At 40.5% G+C, this 16,055-nt stretch overlaps 1 protein-coding gene across 3 annotated transcripts in view; it reads right to left on the reverse strand.

Annotated features, from left to right (window-relative positions):
• Rgs6 (regulator of G protein signaling 6) overlaps nucleotides 1-16,055 on the reverse strand; it is a 570,177-nt gene that overhangs the window by 164,068 nt on the left and 390,054 nt on the right. For all 3 annotated transcript variants that reach the window (XM_076848119.2, XM_076848117.2, XM_076848116.2), the window contains exon 3: nucleotides 11,972-12,071. In XM_076848119.2, coding sequence (XP_076704234.2) covers nucleotides 11,972-12,071 — 100 coding nt within the window. The remainder of the gene's footprint in view (nucleotides 1-11,971; nucleotides 12,072-16,055) is intronic.

The following is a 16,055-nucleotide window of genomic DNA, read 5'->3' on the forward strand; positions in this document are numbered from 1 at the left end:
AGGGACGAACCTGAAAAAAGAGGTTCCTGAGTCTGGACCCATGAAGATGTCCCAGAATCTTTATTTTTAACAAGGTACACAAGTGATTCTCTTGTCCAGGAGGATACATCGGACACCTTTAAGAAGTGTTGAAATTCAACAGTATAATTTTCTGCATGAAGTAATGGAAACAGTTTGCAATGGTAGTGAGGAAACCAGATTCTAGTTTTGCTTCTGTCCTTAACAAGCTGTGTGATTTTTAAGCCCATACTATATCATGTCTAGGACTCCATTTTCCTATTTTCAAAAGAAAGCAAGACTAGATGTATTTTATGGTTCTTATGTGCTAGGAATTTGTGTGTCTGAGGGTGGCCTGGAAGAAATTAATCTCCAAAGTCCCTGGAAAATTCTTCATGACATTTAGGTGATGGAGAATGATCTGGAAGGACTGTCTGTGACAGCTGGGCAAGGCTGTGCAATCTGGCTACTTTCCTGGAGTTGGCAGGCACGATGCCCAGGGTATGACTGTTGCACACAGGGAAAGTGTGGAGTGGATAGGGCCGGCGTGCTGGAGGTTGGAAAACTCAGAAACCACACCATCTTGGCTCCAACATCATCTTTGATACCTCCTTACTATTCAGAGGCAGGATCTGCAGAGGGTGATCTGCTGTTCTGTGCAGCGAGTGGTAGGATTCCCTTTCTGTGTTCATCTTCATCTCAAGCCTCTTGAAGCTGAGATGGTTTGGCATGGATTTGCAGCTCTTATGAATGAGCCTCAGCTTGGATCTACTGTTGGGTTTCCTTTCTACCCCGCTTCCTTCTTCTCTCTCCAGTTACTCATCCATTTCCCCTTAGGAACATCTGTTTGTCAAACTTCATCTCTTATAGCTCTTAATTTTTCACTTTTTGAGAGAGAGAGAGAGAGAGAGAGAGAGATAGATAGATAGATTGTGCTCTAATAGCTCTCTCTTATCTGTTATCTTCTCCTATATATCTGCATCCATCCCCTATATCAGCACATTGCCTCCCTGGGCTGGATTTTTCAGCCCTAAAATGTCTAATCCACAGGTGGATCAATGGGCACCTCTTCCCTGTCTTATTGGAGCACATCTGTGACTTCACCCTTGAGTTCCTGAAATGAGGAGTGAAGATTATTTCTTTTACACATAAACAAGGAATTTTCAAACTCAAAATCATAGAAGGTGGGGATGAGTTAACATGTGACCTTCTAGCTTGGCAGGGGGTAGACTAATACATGGCTTCAAGATGAAGGGGTGAAATTAATAGCACCCAGTCATGCTCTGGGTCCTCTGCCACTTGGGCTCTGCTGACTGCCAAGTCATACCTTCTCTAGAAAATGTTCTCTGGCACTTCAGTCCCTCACTTCCAACTGTGTCCTGGACATCACCACCTGAATGTTCCTTCAAAATCTCAAACTCAGCACGACTTAGACTGATCTCATGTCTTCTCTCCCAAACCCGTAACTTCCTCAAGTCCTCACATTGGTAACGGAGACTCTTTTAACTAATATAGGTTTGAGCAATAGAAGTTATCTTCATTTTCATTAAACATATTTATTTACATGTATTTATTTAAAATATATATGTATTTATTTAAATGTGTTAATGTACTTATTAAGAAGGATGTAATTGATAAAGTTGAATCAGGCATTTGAAGATCAGAAAGACAAAGAGAATAACATGATAGATTTTTAGGTTCAGCAGAAATAATCCAAATAGGTGCTTTCAGTTCAGGGTCTGTATGGGTCCTGCAGGAATTCACCAGATACATGCAATTTGTAAGATGGAAGGTCATAAAATTTGGGGCATTTTGTGTCACCCCAACTGATAGGCACCAACACATTAGCAAGTTTGTAAATGAATGTACCACAAAGCCTGCTTAAGAGGGCCCCACCTAAAAGAAATAACAACCATCCAACTCTTTTTATGTCTCCATCACTTGGTACCATGGAACCCCTTGTGAAGACTAGGAAATTTTCATTTCAATTTTCTTTTTTGCTTAATACTATAATTTCTCCTCCACCCCTCCTGTCATCCCTCACAATTTCTCTTTCTATAAATCATATTCCCAGGTTTGTGGGCTTTCCTTTACAATATTTCAATTTTGATTGGTTTTGTTTTGGCAAATACAGATGCTCCTTGATTTATGATGGAGTAAAACCTGATAAGTTTATCATAAGAGGAAAATATTGTGAGTGAAAAATGCATTGAATGCACTTAACCACTCTTACATCCCAGCTTCGTGACACAATGCTGGTAGAACCTCAGTGGGCTCCCCTTGTGGTCACGTGGCTGACTGGGAACTGCAGCCCAGTGTCACAGGAGAGTAGGGTACTGCATGCCGCTCGCCTAGGAGAGGATCAAAGTTTACAAGTTGAAGCACAGTTTCTACTGAATGTGGATCACTTTCACACCATTGTCAAGTTGTGAAGTTAAAAAATTATAAATTGAACTACATAAGTCAGGGCCATCTGTACATTCTCATCCTGAAACTGCCTCCTTCTATTCAGAAAACCTTCAGTTCAGAGTTTCTTATTCAGATAATTTGATCCATGACAAATAAATGTAGGTACCTGGATATTTCATGTATTTATTTATTTGGTTTAAGTCACTAATACTTCCTCCTCCTCTTCCTCCATTTTCTCCTCCTCCTCCTCTCCTTCTTCTTCTTCTTCTTCTTCTTCTTTTTTTTTTTTTTTTTTTTTTTGCCTTTGGGAAGATTTGGATAAGCACTGATTTTCAGCTTAGTGTAGTAGAGTGGAGAACACAGATCTTCCTGCAGGATGCTCCCTCTGCATATTAACATTACTCTCATCTTTGATTTTCACTGTGCTGATGAGAAAGTGGTGATAAGCTGTTTCCTGGGGCCTCTGACAGTGGCAGGGTCTAGGACTCGCTGGGGTAGATGCACATGCTCCTCATCAACACAGCCTCTGGGAGGAAGCTTCCCCAGGGGACTCCCCGTCAGGCCATTGGTCTGCACCTACTCACCTCCTTCCACTGAGTCCCCTCCTGTTTGTTCAGATGGGAGGTCACATGTAGGAGTGGAGCTGGAGGTCCAGCAAAGCAGCTGGTTAAACCAGCCTCACTGTATCCATCAACATTTCATCTCTACTCTCATTTTCTACTAAGGAACAGGGGTCCTTGGAGGGAAGAGAAAAAACTACTTCCCCAACTGTTGCTGATGGAGGGGGAGCCCCAGCATGGGTGAGAAAAACTCCTAAGATGTTAGAAGGTGCCTGCTGGTTTTTGGTGGGAGACGGGCTTTTCCACTAGTGATTAGAAAGCTAAATGGAGACTGCTATGCTGGAGGAAAGCCTGCACTGAGGGATGGGTACTGTTCTGGGCAGACACAATAGGAGCAGCTACATAGTCAAGGATTTCCTTGTTAGGTTTGGTACCCAAGGGTTTCGGTGAGCTGAATCTTCTGTGTGTAGCTCTCCACCCTAGTACCAGCAACTTTAGAAAGGTGAAAAGGAATAAGGATTTCCTGAAATATCATCCAGGGCTTTTCTTCAAGGATTTTAGAGGGAGTGGAAAGCTTGGGGCTGGTGCTGATGCCATTGCTCTGGCTGGGGTCTCAACGTATCAGACATGGCCATCATTGTGGCCCTATCTGACAACAATGCAGCTGAATTCTGTATTTCAGTCTGTGAATGCTGACTACCCACTGACGCAGACTGAAGTTCGATGTGTTGGTTGCCATTGTTGAGTGAATGTCTTGTGTTCCAATTGCTCCTGTTCCACGGCAGCTGCTGGCTGAATAGCATGCAAATATACCTTGAGCCTGTTGAGCACAAGATTTATCTTCAGTCCTTTGGCCAGTCTTAGGTTCCACCTCAATACCAGCCTGAGCTCTGCTAGCAGAGTATCGACTCCATATCGCCATGCAGTAGACACTGAGCTAGTGATTGACATGTGCAATAGTTAAGCATGCGAGTATGTTGGCAAGATGCATTCTAACTCGATAGCACAATCTGCTTGTTTCTAGTTTCTGAGCCTTTTGAGGACTCGATCATGCAAATATAAAGTTGTTTCCTAGCTTTCCTTGCTAACAAGGGTTGGTTAGGTTGTCTCGGACCTGCTGTCAGATACCACTTATCCATTTGCTTTCCAGATTCCTAAATTTTTAAAAAATATATTTTAGTTGTTGATGGACCTTTATTTTATTTGTTTCTTTATTTATTTATATTGCAGTGCTGAAAATAGAACCCAGTACCCCCCACATGCTAGGCAAGCACTCTACCACTGAGCTACAACCCCAGCCCAGATCCCTAAATTTTGTTGCTACTGCATCCTATGTAGGGAGACAATTCTCCATGAGTTGCTGATATATCTGCACATCTTGAGAATGAAGCATTGACTGCTCTATCTTGTATTACCTTTATATCTCCTGTGACTACTTTAGTGCCTGGAACATAGAAACCATGGGTGCTTACTACCCAGGTCACATATTTACCAGCTTCTGAAACCCTTTCGCTTGCCCTTTGATACTCATAGTCAAAAATAAGTAAAATAAGCTAACACTTTGTTCACCTTCATATTCCACTCCTATGGCCCTATTTCCACATAGACATTGTGCCTGACACACCCTGGGGTTTGAAGGCAGTTAAGTAATCACCTTGCTTCTTGTGACTATGCCCCTTGTTAGGAAGGTCATCTACTGATCCCTGGGCCTCTCATTCCATGAAAATCTTAATCAGACTCTCAACCATACTCTAGAATGTTCCTCCAGTAGTGATTTCAATATCCATATAGATTAGTCTTCTAATATCACGGCCTCTGGGTTTTTTGTTTTGTTTTGTTTTGTTTTTGTTTTACAAGTTACAAGCAGCTTCCAGAAGACATCTCTCTGCCCCTGGAGGGACCTTTATTTTTATACATTTTTTACAGTGTTTTTTTAGGTAGTTAATGGATAGTTTCAAAGCCTGAAACTTTTATTATTATTATTATTAGTTGTTCAAAACATTACAAACCTCTTGACATATCATATTTCATATATTTGATTCAAGCAGATTATGAACTCCCAGCCTGAAACTTTTTTGATTTACATAATTTTCAGGAGTTACAGTCTTTTCTGACATACGTTGATTACCTAAGATATTGAGTACATTGTTCAAAATAGTTTTCTGTAACCTTAGACAATCATGATTAAGCTTTTAGGTTTTTACCTCAATCACTAGGTGCTAGGCGACACACCTAGACTACATGACTCCTGACCTGTTATTCACTTCTAACTTTAAACCATACCTATAATTATTTCATTAATCTTTAACTTTAAAGCATACTTATAATTCTTGGAAAGCTTTCTTACTTCTAAACAGAAATCCCAGTAAAACACACTTAAAGTAGTGAAAGTATATTATTTAAAAGCCTACTACTCTGAAGTGTCTCTAAAATATGTCTATATTAATTTTACATTATTCTATTTTCAATTTCTAAGGTAATTTCCTTTTTTTCATATGACCTATTTGACTGCTTTCTTTTTTTAAAATTTTTATTGTAGGTTGTTCAAAACATTACATAGTTCTTGATATATCATATTTCACACTTTGATTCAAGTGGGTTATGAACTCCCATTTTTACCCCGTATACAGATTGCAGATCACATCAGTTACACATCCACTGATTTACATATAGCCATACTAGTGTCTGTTGTATTCTGCTGCCTTTCCTATCCTCCTGCCTTTCCTATCCTCTACTATCCCCCCTCCCCTCCCCTCCCCTCCCCTCTTCTCTTTCTACCCCCTCTACTGTAATTCATTTCTCCCCCTTGTATTATTTTTCCCTTTCCCCTCACTTCCTCTTGTATGTAATTTTGTATAACCCTGAGGGTCTCCTTCCATTTCCATGCAATTTCCCTTCTCTCTCCCTTTCCCTCCCACCTCTCATCCCTGTTTAATGTTAATCTTCTTCTCATGCTCTTCGTCCCTACTCTGTTCTTAGTTACTCTCCTTATATCAAAGAAGACATTTGGCATTTTTTTTTTAGGGATTGGCTAGCTTCACTTAGCAAAATCTGCTCTAATGCCATCCATTTCCCTGCAAATTCTATGATTTTGTCATTTTTTAATGCCGAGTAATACTCCATTATGTATAAATGCCACATTTTTTTTATCCATTCGTCTATTGAAGGGCATCTGGGTTGGTTCCACAGTCTTGCTATTGTGAATTGTGCTGCTATGAACATCGATTTGGAGTGTCCCTGTAGCATGCTCTTTTTTAGGTCTTTAGGGAATAGACCGAGTAGGGGAATAGCTGGATCAAATGGTGGTTCTATTCCGAGCTTTCCAAGAAATCTCCATACTGCTTTCCAAATTGGCCGCACCAATTTGCAGTCCCACCAGCAATGTACAAGAGTACCCTTTTCCCCACATCCTCGCCAGCACTTGTTGCTGTTTGACTTCCTAATGGCTGCCAATCTTACTGGAGTGAGATGGTATCTTAGGGTGGTTTTGATTTGCATTTCTCTGACTGCTAGAGATGGTGAGCATTTTTTCATGTACTTGTATGTCCTCCTCTGAGAAGTGTCTGTTCAGGTCTTTGGCCCATTTGTTGATTGGGTTATTTGTTATCTTATTGTCTAATTTTTTGAGTTCTTTGTATACTCTGGATATTAGGGCTCTGTCTGAAGTGTGAGGAGTAAAGATTTGTTCCCAGGATGTAGGCTCCCTATTTACCTCTCTTATTATTTCTTTTGCTGAGAAAAAACTTTTTAGTTTGAGTAAGTCCCATTTGTTGATTCTAGTTATTAACTCTTGTGCTATGGGTATTCCAAGTGTAGGAGTCGGACTATGTGATCTATCTATACTTACTGCCTTGGAGAACTTACTAATCCCATGGCTCTAAATGCCATTTCACTGTCCTCAGCTCAGATATGCCCTTAAGATCTAGAGCTACATACCTAAATGCCTGCTGGATCTATGTATGTAAACCTCCAATTTAATGTCTAAAACTTGAGCTGTCTTGTTAGAGTCTGTAAACAAGTCTGGATGGCGCCTGGCAAAGTGCTAGAGGGAGTGGTTTGTAAAGTAACAAAAGTGAGCCATTAAATGTGGAGATTCCTGATTGGTTGATTGCTGTATCTAGTTTATGCTAATTAAGATAAGCTGTGTAAAATGTATAAATACCTCGGTTGTCCTACAATAAATGGCTCTCATTCCTGCTGTATCAACGTACACAAGTTATTCGTAACCCCCCGGTTATTTTGCTGCAGCGAGGCTGCGGCAGATGGTGGCCCGTTAAGGGGAGCCCCGGGACACTCGGGGGTAAGTAACGAAAAAAGCTGCCCGTCCATAGATAGGACGGGAGCAATCTGCTCGTCCCTAGGCAGATACGGCGAGAGGAAAAATGGCCATTTCGAGAAAATGGAGAAGATTGATGCAGTATGTTTGTGTCTTGTTTTGTCTTGAAATGTTGTATTGTCTTTGTGACGAAAATATGGAAGGGGTGAGAAGTAAATTGATAAGGGAAAAAGGCACCCCAGTGGAACCAAGAATAGTTAGGGAACATGTTGATAAAAGCCCAGAAACTCTAGTCAGAAAGAAAAAGAAAGTTCAGAAGAAAAAGGATTATCAGGAAAAAAGTTGCAGCAAAAGGCTATTACTAAATACTTTTCGATACCGGAGAGTGTGTGAAACGACAAGGCGGCTGCCACCTGCCCAAGCCGATCATGGCGCAGCAAAAATTTTCCAAGCAGCAGTTGCCGGATCTTCCCCGCCTGCCTTCCCCGGGGGAGCGGATCACCACTGCCAAGAGCCCAAATCCAAACCTGACCTGGAGGCACAGTCTTGCAAGCTTTTGCTCCCTGTGCCCGGAAGCAGTTTGAGCCCAGGACTTTCCCCAGGGCCATCTGGGGCTGCCCCGGATGCTACAGGTGGAAGACAGCCGTGTCCCTGAAGTTTGATCATTTCCAATGCCAGTAACTACATTGGTTCTCCCACACCTGGAAGCTGATGAATAATGAACACTATTAAGGCTTGTTTCAAATGTAAAAAACCTTGAAATAATGTACTAAATTGTTCAGAAGGTTGTTTTCTTAGTGAAATGCTACAGGATTTTCTTTAGCCATCCGGAGTTCCTGCCTTCATCCCAGTGCCGGTGAAAACAAAGGTGAAAGAATTTACAGTGTTGCTGAAAACCAGAGGAAACTTCGGCTGAGAACCCGAGGAGACTTTGGAACTGTTGCTGTTTCTGCTGCTACAACTTAAGCTAGCTGCCTGCAGAACTTACCTGGACTGTGATTTACCTGGACTGTGAGTTAATCTATTGAGACACTGCTTTATCTGGACTGAGACAACAAACTGTAATCTATAACAAATTGTAACTCGGTATCTTTGCTAATGGTGTCATTGCTGGTATAATTTTTCCAAGGGCTTCTTGCATGAAGCCATCAATTAGCTTGGAATTGTAACATTTTGTATCCTCCCTTTCTGTTTCTAGCAGGTTATTTATGGTGTTTGTGTAAAAACCACTATGGTCGTTATTTAAATTAAACAAAAGGGGGATATGTTAGAGTCTGTAAACAAGTCTGGATGGCGCCTGGCAAAATGCTAGAGGGAGTGGTTTGTAAAGTAACAAAAGTGAGCCATTAAATGTGGAGATTCCTGATTGGTTGATTGCTGTATCTAGTTTATGCTAATTAAGATAAGCTGTGTAAAATGTATAAATACCTCTCCTGTCCTACAATAAACGGCTCTCATTCCTGCTGTATCAACGTACACAAGTTATTCGTCACCCCCCGGTTATTTTGCTGCAGCGAGGCTGCGGCACTGTCTAAAATCAATCTTTTGATTTCTTACTTTCCAGCTAAACAAACAAGCAAACAAACAAACTAATCTCCTGTCCCCTTGTAGTCGTCCGTATTGAAATTAATGGCAACTCCAGTCTTCCAGTTGCTCAAGCCAAAACGTGTATAATCAATGTTGATTCAAATTTTATCTTTCTCACATTCTGCATCTGAGCTAACCCCCAATAACCATCTATTTCACCCTTGAACTTGAGTTTGACTCTGACCACTTCACACACCTCTAAAACAGAGGGTCTAATCTGAGCTGCCATTTTTATGACAGACTCTACCTGGCACTTCAACCCCACCCCATCCCTGTGTCTTCTGAACACGAGAGAGTGATCTTGTTGAAAGGGAAGTCAGAGCACATCACCCCATGCAGGTGGCATTCTGATGACCGAGAGTTTCATTTTCTAGCTGTCCATTGTCACTCTGTCTTCGGCTCTGCTCTCCTTACCTGCCTTGCTCTAGCCACACTGGTTCCCTTGTCATAAGTCCTCAGTATACTGGGAAGGCTCCTGTCCCAGGGACATAGGAATGACGGTCTGGAATACTCTTTCCCTCAATATCCACACGATTCAATCTTTCATCGCCTTTCTACCTTTATTCAAGTGATATATTCTTAGGGAGTTCTTCATTAACCACCTTTAATCCCCATATTAAAATACTCTAATATTTTCTACCTTTTTCACAGGTTTAATTTTTCTCCCTGGTTTTCATCACTATGTAAAATTCTACAAATTTCCTTATTAATCTTGTCCATTGTCTCTTTTTTCTAGAATATAAATTTCTAGAATATATATTTCTAGAATAGGATTTTGTATCTGTTTCATTTACTTAAGAATCTCACCTAACAGCACTTAGAAAATAGTAAACATCCAACAAGCATGTAAAGGATTAAATAGATAATAAATAAATGACCAAACATGTTGGAAAAAGAAGAAGGTGGAAATTTTAGAAATAAAAAATAATTGAAATTTAATACTTAGCTGGATAAAGAGAAACTTATTTTTCAGAAAACAACACAATATCAACAGAAGAGATATATTTCATGGATCCTCTTAGGAAGCTGGCATAAATTTGATTCTCAAGCAGCAATGAAAGTAAGAAAAACAATAGACCATTTTTTTTCATGAAAATAGATATAAAAATTCTAAACATATTATGTAACAAAATCCAATAAGTTAAAAAAATATACTTCAGAGCCAATATAGATAGTATAATTTATACTTAAATACATTTTAAAATTAGAGAACATTAAAAATACAACTTCCAAATCCATATTGGTGTATGTTGAAGACTGAATGTGCCTCTCCAAAATTCACGTGCTGAAATCTGATCTCTGATATGATACTGAGAGATGAGGCATTGGGGAGGTAACTTAGGAAGGTGAGCCCTAATGAATGGAAGGAAGGGAGCTATTTAGCTGCCATGAGAGGTCACAGTAGAAGCAGGCCCTCACCAGAACCTGACCATCATGGCACCCTGATCTCGGACTTTGAACTTTCATTATGAAAAATACATTTCTATTGTTTATAAACCTCCCAGACTATGGTACTTTGCTATAGTTACCCAAGATAGGACAATATTTAAGTTCAAACAGAAATTATATAGATAAGGAGTTGGGCTACTCCTGGATACTTCAACTGAGTTTACTTTTTTAGTTATAATATAGTGATATTGATTCCAATCAATATTGTGACTGGAGTCAATCTGTGAGTGTGTGGGTACTCTCTTATGAATGTGACCCCTACAAATTCATGTTACCACCATCATAGTTGGGATATGGAACAGTTGTATCACCTCATAAAACTCCCTTCTGATATCTCTTGTAGTCACACCCACCTCCCCAGTTTCCAATGCCATTGATCTGTTGTCTATCCATAAAATTTTTGGATTTTTTTTTGGCAAGTCATATAAACAGAGTTGGACAGTATATAACCTTTTGAGACTGGTTTCTTGCACTCAGGAAAATGAATGTTGAGATTAATCCAGGTTGTTGCATGTGTCAAGAGTTCACTCTTTTTTACTGCTGAATATGGTAGACCTGAGTTTATCACCGCATCCACTGAAGGGTTGTTTCCAGCAAGTAGAGATGATATGAGTCGAGTTGTTATGACAGTTGTATATGAGTTTTTGTGTGAATATAAGTTTTTATCTCTTGGGTAAACACTGTGAAGTGGGATTGCTGGGTCATATGCTAAGCCTGTATTTTACTCTATAAGAAACTGCAAAGCTGTTTCCCAAAGTAGCTGTACCATTTTGCATTCCCACCGGCAATACAGGAGAGTGCCTGCCAGTCACTCCCGCCCTCAGCAGTACTTGGTATTGTTAGTATGTTTCACTTTACCCATGCTAACAGGTATACAGTAGAAACTAACTTTTGTTGGTTTCTGAGGTTTGGAAAGCAAATAGCCAAATTTTAAGACTAAGAGCATCATCAAAAATTTTAATTTGTTTGCTTATTTATTTGGATAGCAAGTCAAACTGTGAAGAAAAGCAATGAACTGATTAACATAAAATTTGTGAACAGACAGGAAGATTCAGTCTACTAGGTACATGAAGGGACTCTCAGATACAGATAATATGCCATTTGTAAGGGAAGGTGGGAGTGTACACTCTGTGTTACATTGCTGTTCTTTAAATACATTTAATACATTTCACAATCAAAAATATTAAATGAATTGTCTGAGCACAAAAAAACACATAAGGAAATGCAAAACAATATTTTAAAACTACTTTTTTAGGAGTTCAACTGTCGTGAGTTAAAAAACTTAAAAAGCATCTTGCAGAATTTGGGCATAAAGCATTTTTAAACATAAAACTTCCTTTAAAAACCATTTAATGTTAATTTCTTTACTGTGATTGCTTATGTCTGTGATTACTTGTTCCCGTGATTGTTTAGGTCCCATAGACCCAAACTGCTAATGTGTCCAGTTATTAAGGAGCTTGTTTAATCCCAGAGGTCTCAGCCTACACACAGGCCGGTCATGGACATTCTTAAAGACTGGCAAAGATAGCTCATTCCTAGAAACCAAGACCTCGATGGGACCGGAGTCAAACCCACACTGAATGCCTCATTTTTAGTATTCAAAGATTCTTAGACACCCCAGGCCACCATCTGGGCACACATTCATCAGCAGCCAGCTCTGGTGGCCACCGGCACCCTGTGAGGAGTACATTACCTGTGACAACACTGGGGATTTTGGAGAGAAAGCTCTTGACTGTCCTGATGGGCACACCTCCCGTCTTGTCATCTTGCATCTTTGTGATGATGTCTTCGATCTGAAAGAGGTTAGAGGAATGTTACTTTCTCCCACACAATAGTAGTACATGGTGCCTTATAAACAGTCCAAATCTGCATAACACTAGATATCAGGAAAGGCCTACAGCTCATCAGTCAATAAATGTAGTGTCCATGTCTGCTATTGACCCAATGCTGGGTGTGGGTGCCAGAGGAAGATGTGAAAGAGCATAAGGTATGTTCTACAGGAATAAGGTGAGGATGGAGAAATACATGAGGATCCTTCATGGGACCCAACATGGAATGAAATATGTAAACAGTGCCATATTCAAATACCTTAAAATTGCAATTTCCTGTTGTTCAACCTAAAATATTAATGTGTGTTTTCGGAAGTTCAGGAAGGGCTGCTTTGGGGACTAGAGAAGGACACGGCCAATCACATGGGAGAAGGGACAGAGATTATAAATCAAGACCTGGAATGCCCTAAATTGGAGAAGTTAGGAAACAGGCCTTGGAAGTGGTGAGTGGTGGTGTGAGGATGGCCACCTTGAGTCAGGAAAAAGTGGGTCAAGGATAGGACCCTCTCCTTTTGAACTAAGGAAGTCCACGTTATCAGGAGAAAGACCATTGGTGGATGGTGGTCTGTGGCCTGGAGTCAGGTGACATCTTATTGGTGACAACAGAACAGGGAATGGGGATGGACTAACCGTGAGGTAGGTACCTAAACTGGTAAACCAATTGGTAGCTAAAAATTTGCCAGCCACATGTCATTTCCTGGGAAGAAATCTTCAGAATAGGAGACAGAAAAATCTGTTACAAATGCCTAGATCTTTCTGTTGGAGGAAGAGAGAGCCCTGGGAAAAGGGAAGAAGATAATGTCTAGCATTGTCATGTATTTTGTTCTCCTAACCAACGAAACATCTTTAAGATGTCAGGATGGATTCTCTGAGGGAGCCCTTAGTAGAGTCACATATTCTTTTTTTATTATTTATTATTTATTTATTTTTTAATTGGAGGGGCACTCAACCACCGAGCTACATCCCCAGCCCTATTTTGTATTTTATTTAGAAACAGGGTCTCATTGAGTTGCTTAGCTCCTCGCTTTTGCTGAGGCTGGCTTTGAACTCGCGATCCTCCTGCCTCAGCTTCCCAAGCTGCTGGGGTTACAGGAGTGTGCCACTGCCTATGACCCCATATCTTAAAGCTAGAGATTTAAGCCATAACCCATCTAGTGAGACTTATTACTATTGAATTTTGAGGTTGATTTTTCTCAAAGTCACATGACTAATAAATAACTAGTCTTACAGAAATAGATATCTTGATAGAGACAAAGTTACACACAGTAAAACAACATCACTGCCATCATTGCCAAATACGTTTAGAATTTATTATGTTCCAGCCACGATTCTAAGAATTACACATACCCTATACAGCTTAATCCTCATATTGACTTTTTAAAGTAAATTCCACTATTATCCTCATTTTACCAGATAAAGAACTTAAGATTTAGTGAGGTACATCAATCAAGTAGAGTATGTTAAGATGTGGAAGGAAATAGCTCCCAGAGTGTCAATGGCTTAATACCACCAAACTCATTTCTCTCTCATGCTACATGCCTCTCACAGGTCACTGTAGACTCTGCTCATTGTAGCTACCCTGGGGCCTGGGCTGAAGGAGCAGCCACCATCTTGAATGTTGCTGGTCACTGTGCCAGAGTGACAAGAGAGAATTCTGGACACACTCTCACTGGGTATTAAGTGGTAAAATCCAGAAGTGATATATAATATATTGTTCACATTTTTTTGCTTGGAACTAGTCATATGTTCCCACCCAAATACAGAGATGCCAGGGGACCCTGGGTGCCAGGAAGAGAGGCAAACTGAATATCTGTGGCCAATACCCATGGCTGCTACAGAACCTTCACAAGTTTTACAAGGTCACACAGATAATGAGTTGTGAAGCCAAGTTTGAACACAGACCAGACTCCAAAGCTTGGGCTTCTAACCCCTGAGATGTTCTGTCTACTGACGAGAGTCCTAGGAACCTGTCACACAGGGAAACCATTCTCCTCTGGGTAGTTCTGGATTTCCCTGAAAAGTATTGAGCATGAATATGAATCCTGTGCCCCTCAGGCAGTGCACAAGAGTCTTCTGGAAAGAAGGGTCTCCTCTGAAAACATGCACTCTGTTAAATGACAGTGTAAGAAAGATTTTAATCCTTATTCATGTCATTTCTCCTAGCGGATGCCTGCCTCTGTCTCCCAAAGTCAACCCAACAATTTAGAGGTTTGAATACAACTTATTGATAGTCCAGGAGAGCTATTTCTAGCAAAAAAGGGCACGTATTCAATTTAATCCATTCTTTTGATCTACTGTATTATCTGAAGTCAGAAGTTATCAGTTACAATGATGGTTTCTATGAAAGGACCAGAAAACCATTGAGAATTGAAGGGAAACTGATCATTCAATTCTGTTAGACCTCTGAGTAGGCGTCAGGTGGTAATCATTTCCAGTGCCTGATGCCGTGGGCTGGATATGAGGGGTTAACTACACAGAGGACCTCTCCATGACCCCCCTCTCCTCTGCTCAGTTTAGCTGCTTCGTCACATGACTGAACCTTAAAAGGACTCACTGACTAATGAGGAAGCCTTGTCTTCTTGCATGGGTTCACAATGTACTAAGAGATGCTTGTTACTTATGGGGTTAAGGCCAGATCAAAAAAAACACTCCCTCGACTGCCTAGAAAGGGGATTGTGCTCACTCCAGGAATAGTTCACAGCATCACAGGTGAGGAAGGCGGAACTGCTGGTCCCTAACTCCCGACTCCGCTATACATACACTGTAACCCTGGCCTGGTGTAAAGGTGGGCAGGGCCTGCAGCTGCGGAGCCTGGCCATATGTCCTCCTGGCTCCTGGGATCCTATGAATGCAGTGCTAGCTGAGGTCTCCCTGCACCTGCGTGGTTGTGCTGGCCTTTTTGCTAGCCCCCTGCCTTTTGCCATGAGAAGAACGTGCCTCAGACAGTTATTGTCCCATTGAAGGTAAAAGACATTAGGATCAAATGGGCCTGGACCCATAGCAAGATCAGCCCAACTTCAGCTGCCGGAGGTCTCCAGAGTGAGAAGAAAGCTCATTGCTATATATCACTAAGTTTGGGGTGATTTGCTCTAAGGCAGAATTATGATAATGGGGCTCTGGAAAATGCATTTATTAAAATGGCTGTAGCCACAACAAATAGTTGACAATCAGAATTAATGAATTTTAGAATTGGGGTATCTTTGCATCCAAACCTTTTTTTTTTTTTTTTTTTAAAGAGTGTAGATATTTAATTTATACCATCCACCATCTACTTAAAAACTCTTAGGGACTATAGTATTGTCGGTAGCTTATTCCATTATTGTGTCAGACACATTTTTGACAGCTATGTTTGATTCTGGAGCATGATTCACAGCAATATCAACTAATCATAGTCTCTGAAATTCCTTATTATAGTTTCTGGAAAATTTTCACGAGTTCATAAGTAGGTTCCTTGGAGTTTATAAAAAAATAATGACAAGCATTTTCAAACAGCTATTTAAGAACACCTTCCTAGGTATTTTTAGTAATTACCTAACTTATTTCTCAATCTCAAAAGATATTTAATAAAGATGATAAAATTGAGGCTCAGAAAGGTTAAGTGATTTATCCGAAGACACACAGGTATAAGTGTCAAAGCCAGGATTCCTACTGAAGTTGGAATATATACTGTGTGTTCATATTTATCAATCTAAAGCTCATCTTCTACTTCTCTGATCTTTAGAAAAGACTTGGCTATGGCCCTTCTCTGAGTTGTGTGATTATTAGGTTCAGATCCTGAAAGGTAATTATCAGAGGCATGAACCTGTGAGTTGCCTGGATTTGACTGATCCCTCAGAATCTCACTCTCCCAGTGCCATACGCCGAAGTTAGAACTTTGCTTTCTGTGGTCCCAGGGTATTTTCCAGCAGAGCCTGGTATTTCCCCTTACACTATGCAACTCATAAAATC

This window comes from Callospermophilus lateralis, chromosome 3 (genome assembly GCF_048772815.1).
Source record: "Callospermophilus lateralis isolate mCalLat2 chromosome 3, mCalLat2.hap1, whole genome shotgun sequence".
Classification (NCBI taxonomy): Eukaryota; Metazoa; Chordata; class Mammalia; order Rodentia; family Sciuridae; genus Callospermophilus; species Callospermophilus lateralis.